Source organism: Elaeis guineensis, chromosome 8 (assembly GCF_000442705.2).
Source record: "Elaeis guineensis isolate ETL-2024a chromosome 8, EG11, whole genome shotgun sequence".
Taxonomy (NCBI): domain Eukaryota; kingdom Viridiplantae; phylum Streptophyta; class Magnoliopsida; order Arecales; family Arecaceae; genus Elaeis; species Elaeis guineensis.
In genome coordinates this window covers 111539350-111548327 of record NC_026000.2, presented here as the reverse complement: position 1 = coordinate 111548327, position 8978 = coordinate 111539350, and the positions used below count along the sequence as shown (strand labels likewise).

General features: G+C 37.5%; 1 protein-coding gene across 1 annotated transcript; it reads right to left on the bottom strand.

The window, feature by feature from the left end:
- Nucleotides 1–320: 320 nt before the first annotated feature.
- On the bottom strand, nt 321–1115 carry LOC140851213 (uncharacterized). The gene is made up of 2 exons (XM_073242779.1): nt 435–1115; nt 321–389 (listed from the first exon to the last, which is right to left on the bottom strand). The coding sequence occupies exons 1-2, from the start codon at nt 1113–1115 to the stop codon at nt 321–323; spliced, it is 750 nt and encodes a 249-aa protein (XP_073098880.1).
- Nucleotides 1116–8978: the final 7863 nt, after the last annotated feature.

The following is an 8978-nucleotide window of genomic DNA, read 5'->3' as shown; positions in this document are numbered from 1 at the left end:
TAGGAGAGGGATCTAACCCCCAAATAGCTCCTACAAATGCCTTCATGGACCTCTTGCAGCATGTAATCTATCTCGGATGGATGCAAATATTTCAATAATGGCAGATAGAAGGACTGCCTATACAGCTTGTCGTCATAGAGAACATAATGGGTAGCTTGCTTTCTTACTTTCCAAGCTTTTCTATGATCAGACGGTAGCTCGCCCGATCTCAGATAGTTGAGTAGAGGGTCAATCCAGCAAGATTTTTCATCAATTTGTTGAATGATGAGGGGCTCCTCGAGGCTCAAGGTTTTCAGTACCCTAATATAAGTCCCTTCCTCTCAGTCGATGGGTAGCAAAGCTGCTAGCTTCGATAGTGCATCTGTCTTGGCATTGTTCGCTCTAGGGACCTGCGAAATGTCAAAGCTCAAAAAAGTCGAGGTTAAATCCTTTACCTTTTGGAGATATCTTTTCATATTTTCCTTTCGGGCCTCATAGCCACCCTTGATATGGCTAACCACTAACTGGGAGTCACTAAAGACGTTTAGATGCTGGGCCCCCACTTTCTTCGCCACTCTGAGGCCAGAAAGTAGAGCTTTATACTTCGCCTCATTATTAGTGGTGGGGAAGTCAAAGCGCAAGGCATATCCCACCATCTCTCTTTCAGGACTGGTTAGGATGAGTCCAGCCCCTACTCTCATCGCACTTGACGAGCCATCCACATGCAGCATCCAGAGCTCCTTTGGGTCAGATCCTATGTCTACCTCCTTGCCTCTCGAGCTTTCACCAGACTCTGAGTTCTCCCCTTTTTTCGAGCTCCTTACGGCCCTCGAGCCCTCTCCATTTGGAATGGTGCACTCAAGGATGAAATCTACCAGCACTTGGGCCTTGATGGAAAACTGCAGACTGTACTGCACGTCCAACTTGACGAGTTCCAAAGACCACTTCGCAATCCATCTTGAGGTATCCGGGTGGTAGAGAATGGCTTTAATTGACTGGTCAGTAAGCAGCACCATCGTATAAGCCTGAAAATAAGGCTGCAACTTCCTCATCGTGCTGACCAATGCAAAAATCAGCTTCTCAAGTTTAGAATATCTGATCTCTGCATTATGAAGGATCTTGCTAGTGTAGTACATAGGCCTTTACACTCATCCTTTATTCTGAACCAGGACTAAGCCGATTGCAACTGGGGAGATGGCGATATAGAGAAACAACTCCTCGACAGGCTAAGGCTTCGAGAGCAATGGTGGGGAGCTGAGGCACTGCTTCAACTCCTCAAATGTCTTCTGGCGTTCAGTGGTCCACTGGAAGTCTCTTGGCTATCTAAGAATCTTAAAGAAGGAGAGACACCTCTCAACCGACCTGAAGACAAAATGATTGAGTGAGCTAATCTTACCAGTGAGGCACTGCACTTTCTCGATAGTCTTCGATGGCGCCATCTTAAGGACCGTCTTGATCTTTTTGAGATTTGTCTCGATGCCTCTTTGAGAGATCATGAATCCAAAAATTTTTTTGATGGTGACTCCAAAAGTATATTTTGTCGGATTAGCCTCATCCGAAATTGATGGAGAGTACCAAATATCTCTCGAAGGTCAGCAACATGATCCAGGGTAGCTTGACTTTTGACGGTATATCATCAACATATGCCTCCATATTGCGGTCAAGCTGATCTTTAAAGATTTTGTCCACCAACTGTTGATAGATGGCCCTTGCATTCTTCAAGTCGAAGGATATCATCCTATAACAATAAGTCCACGGTCAGTCACAAAGATTGTTTTCTCCTCATCTTCAGACACCATTCGGATTTAATTATAATCGATGAAAGCATCCATGAAGCTGAGGAGCTCATGCTCGGAGATGGCGTTCACCAATTGATTGATCTGAGGCAAAGGATAGCTATCCTTGAGATAGGTTTTGTTGAGATCAATGAAGTCGACGCACATGCTGAAGAAAATATGTGGTATTGCAGTACATATGATTTTAAAAATTTTATGCAACAAAAATGAAAGATTAAACAATTTAATCTTAATCACATGCATAAGATCTAATCTTAAACTACCACATCATGATCTATGATATAAAAAAATATATACTTTAGATCAAAAAATAAAACCATGCATCGATCTCATCAATGCTGAAAATCTAGATCTAACTATTAGATCTACTATAGAAATCAAAATAAGTTAGAGATCATTACCAAATAAATTTTGATCTTAATCTCCTATGATCTAATGATTGGAGAAGGTGTTCCTCAGGTCACTCACACCCACACGGAGTCATCTGGCCTCTACAAAAAAATTTATGTGAAGACTGATGCAGATCAGGGGCTTGGAGGTGTTAGTCTGCAAGCAACTTCGATAGCTGATTTCTTCTTTCTTCTTCAAGCATCTTAGACACTCCAAAGCAATAAAAGATCTAGAAGAAGAAGAGAGGAGGAGGAGAAGAGCTCTGAAAAATCAAAAAACAGCAAGAGAATTGATCATAGGACGTCCAAGAGAGAGGCCCCTTTTTATAGACTAAGAATTAGGGTTTTAATTTCCAAGAAAGGGTGCCAATAGTCCATGCCAAAACCACCTTTTGGCATCCCAAAAAATTCCAAAAAAATTACTAAGATGTGGAGAAGGATAGTCTCACATGCTAAAAAATTCTTCAAAAAAACTAAAAAAAAATAATATAGCACCAATAATATTCTATGTATGAAAAATCTCTTTCCTAGTTTACATTTATCTCTAATTCGGATTGCATTCGAATTAGACAAGAAATAAGATTATAACTCATCAAATATTGCTATCCACTCTTATTGGACTCTCTATCATGATGTCAAAAATTACAACCCAAATCTAATTAGATGTGAAGAAATTGGTAAGGATAGAGTCCAAGTTGATAAGGACTCTTCATTTTCAATTTTGATTCTAATCCAAGTCAAATTTGGATTGAACCCACAAATAGAAATGAATCTAATCCAATTAAAAACCTAGATAGCTTATCAAATTTTTAACCTAATTAGGAATTAGTTGAGTCAAAACTCTGATCGAATCAGAATCAAATTTTTCTTATAATCGGGCTCGATCATATCAAACCCAATCAGAGTCGAACTGAATCCAATACAATTAGACTTGATCCAAAGCTCTTTACTTAATCAAATTGAGTCAATTAGTAATCTAATTACTAATTAATTCTTCACTAATAGTAGAGTCTCAGTCCTAGTGAGACTCTCCCACAGAGTTCTAGTCTGAGTAGGACTGTTCACTAGAGTCACAATCCAATTAGACTCTTCAGCCATCTGATTTGATCAAATCTTCTAATGTGTGTGACCCCATATGTTCAAACCTAAGCTAGTAGCATAGGAATAACTTTCTATACCAATCGATGTAACTATCTAACAATGGTGATCCGACGATCGGATAGATCAAAGTATTGCAAAATAACCTTCTAGAACCTACTAACGTATGGTTATCATATAATTCATCCCTTTATCTCAAATGATCAAGATGACCTAGGATTTAACTATCAATCCTAATTTAGTCGATCACATTGTATTTTAATCTTTTAAATCTATCTCATAGATTACCATGCCAAGATTTTGCTAAATTAAAATACACTGATGCATATCTCCTACTAATTCAGAGAGGTCAATTCTATCTTGACTCACATACTGACTTGATAAGTACTTGACTGTACCCAATATTCTTCCATCACTGAGTTAGAAACTTAGATGGTCCAGTATTAAAGTACAGTGAGTTGCTTACAAGTCACCCTGACGGTCTCAGATCTGAGAAATACTTATATCCATATCCTTTACGAGTTACTCTTGACAGTAGAGTGCTCGGCACATGATCATATTTGATACGAATGTACTCCTATATTCCATCTGCATGCCATAATAGTATCTCCACACTTTTTGATTAAGAGGATAATCAACTCATATGGCACACAACGACTTACACTTGATATCGCTATTATCCTAGTAATAGCGTATCGTTTGGTCACTAACATTTTTAAGGACTTAACAATAAATCCTCCTTTGTCAATTAATTATAGTCCTAAAGACTTCATTACGATACAAAATTTCAAAAATGATCAATTTGTAATAAAAATATCAAATAATTTTTATTAATAAAAATTCATATATAATTTACAAGATGAGCACAATCGTCAATAGGCTGACGAATGACTTTGGGACATATTTTTCAATAACTCTCACTTGGACTAAAGCCAATTGGTGCAGTATCAAATACCCATCTTCGACTTGTGGTCATTGAACTCCTTGCTTTTAAGAGATTTAGTAAATGGATCGATCAATTTTTCTTTCCGTCGATCTTCTGAAGGTCGACGTTACCTCGATCCATGATCTTTCAGATAAGGTGATAGTGACACAGAATATGTTTGGTGAACTGATGGGATCCTGGCTCCTTGGCTTAAGCAATGGCTCTAGTATTGTCACAGTATAATAAGACAGGGCCATCAACAGAGGGTGCCACTCCAAGCTCGTCGATGAACTTTCATAACCATACAGCTTCCTTCGTAGCATCGGATGCTGCGATATACTTCACTTCACAATTAGAGTTGCCATAGTGTACTGCTTGAAATTTTTTCTGCAGATCACTCATCATTTAGAATAAAAATATAATTCAACATACTTTTGCTATCGTCATGATCTAACTGAAAGCTGGAGTCGGAGAATCCCACAAGTTTCAAGTCAGTTTTACCATATACAAGCCACTGATCCTTAGTATTTCTTAAATACTTAAGAATGGTCTTTATGACCTTTCAGTGATTTTCTCTTGGATCAGATTGGTATATACTTACTATCTCTAGTGAGTATGCCACGTTTGATCTTGTACATGTCATGACGTACATAATAGAACCCATTGTCGAAGTATATGAAATTCTACTCATACGCTCTCTCTCTTGAGGAGTTGTCGGATAATCTTCTTTCGAAAGAGAAATTTTTTGACCTATCGAAAGATAGCTTTTTTTGAAATTCTCCATGCTGAACCATTTCAATATGATATCTATGTGCGTGGATTGGAAGAGTCTGAGCAGCCTCTTAGATCTATCCTTATAGATCTTCATTCCTAGGATGTAAGCTGCTTCTCTCAGATCTTTCATGCAGAATTATGACGACAGCCACACTTTTATTCTCTGTAATGCAAGGATATCATTCTCGATTAAGAGAATATCATCCACATACAATACAAAACATATAATTGTTGAACCATTTGTGCACTTATATATGTAGGATTCCTCTCCGTTCCTAACGAAGCCATATGTTCTGATCATCTTATCAAAATGTATGTTACAACTCTGAGATGCTTGCTTCAATCCATAAATGAATCTCTGAAGCTTGCACATCTTGGACTCATCTATGGATATGAAACTTTTAGGTTGTATCATATACACCTCTTCGTTTAGCCCTCTATTTAGGAAAGCTGTCTTCATATCTATTTGCTAGACTTCATAGTCCAGGTATGTTGCTATCACAAGCATAATCTGAATGAACTTGAGCATTACCACAGGAGAAAATATCTTATCACAGTCAATACCATAATGCTGATGATAATTCTTAGCAACCAAATAAATTTTATAGGTCTCCACCTTCCTGTCTGTGCCCCTCTTCCTTTTGAAGTCCACTTACACCCTATGGGTTTAACCTCTTCAGGTGGGTGAACCAATGTCCATACATCGTTGATTTTTATGGACTCTATTTCAGATTTCATGGCTTCAAATTATTTATCAGAGTTGGACCTCTGCATCACATCCATGTGGTGATCGGATCCTCATCATTCTCATTGAATTCGATAGGATCCCCATCCTGGATCAAGAAACCTAAGTATCTATCTGGCTAATACGGTATTCTACCAGATCGCCTTAAAGATGTTTGTTCATTGGGCTCCGGGTTTGATCTTATCAAATCTGATTTAGATTCAATCATTGGTGTCAGTTCTTCTACCTATCGAACTTCGTCAAGCTCGATTTTAGATGCACTTATTCCTTCACTAAAAATTTTTTTTTCTAAAAAATATGCCTTACTGCTGACAAACATCTTTTGTTTAGCAAACAGGTAAATGTAATATCTCCTTATTTTCTTGGAGTACTCTATGAAGTTATATTTATCGGACTTAGGCTTGAGCTTATTAGTTTGTGATTGTTTAACATAAGCCGGATACCCCTAGACCCTAAAGTAAGAGAGGTTTGGCCTACGTCCTGACCATATTTCATGTAGTGTCTTACTAAATGACTTGCTCAAAATATTATTAACTGCAAGACAGACTGTTTCAAGTATATATCCTCAAAAAGAGATCAATAGAGTTGCAAATCCCATCATGGACCAAACTATGTCCAACAAGATTCGATTCCTCCTTTATGAGATGCCATTATGCTATGGTATCCCTAAAGGGGTCCATTGAGAGAGAATCCTATTCTCTCCTAGCTATGTCAGAAATTTGCTAGAGAGGTATTCACCTCTTCGATTAGATCGAAAAGTTTTAATATTTTTTTTAGTTTATTTCTCTATTTCATTACAGAATCGTTTGAACATTTCAAACGATTCAGACTTATGTTTCATCAAGTAGACGTATCCATACCTAGATAAGTCGTCTGTGAATATAATGAAATAGCTATACCCTCCTCTGGCACATGTGCTCATGAGTCCACATACATCAGTATGTATCAGACCCAGCACATTACTAGTTCGTTCATCTTTTTCAGTAAAAGGTGACTTGATCATCTTTCCAAGCAAGCAAGACTCACAGGTAGGTAACGATTGATAATTATTTTTATCAAGAATCCTTCTTGAACTAACTGTTCATTTTGCTCTTGTTGATATGACCTAGCTTATAATGCCAAAAGTAGACATCCATGACATCATCTATTCTAGGATGTTTATTTGAAATGTACATTACATTAGGCCTAGATACAACATAGTTACTATTATTCAACTATCCACGCAAAATTGTCACACCATTCAAAATGATATCACAAAAAAAAAATATTGATATTTCATAATTAAACTTGGCTAAAAGGGCTACTGAAATAATATTCAAAAGAAAACTAAAACAGTAATGACACTCATCAAGAACAATATACTGAGACTTGAATACAAACTTGATGATTTCTAAAGCTAGAACTGAAACTGATCTTTCATCTTCAATATTCAGGAATCTTTCGCCATCTCTAAATCTCTTAGTGACCTGAAGATCCTGCACCGAATTGCAAATGTGAATAGGGCTACCAATACCTAATACCCAAGTCATTGTATTAAAAAGAGAGAAGTTACAAAGTGTTATCACATAAGTACCTTATCCAGCAACTGATTTCTTCTTTTGCTTTGGTCTGTTTGGATCAAGAGAAGTGATATACTGAGGACAATTCTTCTTCCAGTAACCTTACTTCTTGCAAAAGAAGCACTCTGTTTGACTTTGATCAGCCTTGAACTTGAATTTCTGGAATTGACTTCCAGCACCAGGCACCTTCTTATTCTTCTTCTTTTTCTCTTTCTTAAAGGGATGATGACTACTCGAAGAAGATCCTCCCACTAGATTCACCGTCTTCTTACAGAGCTGGTGATCTTTCTCAAAAGTCTGTAGCAACCCCAACAGACCATAGTAGTTGACTACAAGCTTTGTCATTCTAAAATGATTGAGGAACGGTAGGTAGGACTTGAGTAGTGAGTTCAAGATCGCATCCTTCCCCAGCTGTTCGTGCAAAGAAAAGTCGAGTTTGCTCAATTTTTCAATCTATTCGATCATATACAATACATGATCGATAACAGATGCACCATCCCTCATCTGGGTGTTGAAAATAGTACAACTAGTCTTATGCCGCTCAACGTGATCAGGAGTACCAAAGAAATCTCTCAACACTTGAAGCATTTCCTCTGGTTAAGCCTCTTCAAATTTCTGACTGGACTCATCGTTCATGGAGGCCTGCATGATGCAATGAACCATAGTGCGATCGTTGAGCCACTCCAAATAAATATCTCGGACCACTCCTCAGGTGTTAGGAGTAGGCTCCTCAGGTGTCGGATCTGTTATCAATAAGGATCTCTCGTGCTCTAGGACTATCTTTAACTTTCGATATCAATTATCAAAATTCAGTCGGATAAGCTTTCCATTGTCTAACAGTGATCGGAGCGACAAGTTTGAGGCCATATCTACACACACAAGGAAAATACAAAGTCTAATTAGTATATAAATTTATTAATCTTAAAGACTTGGACTTTAGTCTAAAGATCCTCCTACTATTTTATACGAATTGGTAGCCTCTACCTCCAATTCGAAAATTATTTTAATTCCTTAGCGGGTACTAGAATCCATATAGACTACATACAGGTCTGAAGATGGCTCGGTCAGCCCATATGCATCTATGGGTATATTTTTAATCAATTATTTCTCCAAACAACTTCTAATAATTAATTTAGCCCCAGATTTTATTTTAATAGATGATGGGCCTCCACTAAAAGTTTTGATTAGGTCAAATCATTAACATGAATTTACTCAGTGATTCTATCTAATGAGTGATCAGACCCGAGGATAGCTCGATCAATCTAACCATCATCAGATAGTTAATAGAGTCATCATATGATGAATGATACTTCTATTATTTAGAGTGAATACCAGATGGATGGTGCTGTAACGTCAATCATAAATATTGGACCCATTATCACTCATCTTAATGAGAGGCTATGATCTAGTTATCACCATAACCAGCTTATTTTAGAGATCTAATAATTTAAAAAATTTAATCATTTAGAGAAGAGAGAAGAGAAGTTCAATCAGTAGACCATGATCCTCCCACTGGCTGCACAAAATCATTGAATAGGGTTAGGTCATGCTGATTGAATTGGCACCTAGATCAGTCACATTGAGCATGGGCTAACTCAAATTACTTAGCGATCTAATCAAAATCTACTTTACCAAATTGGTTAGATAAGTGAGATCGATGGGAGGGTCTACTAAGCTCATCTTAGACACTATCGAAATGACCAGATAAGTCGC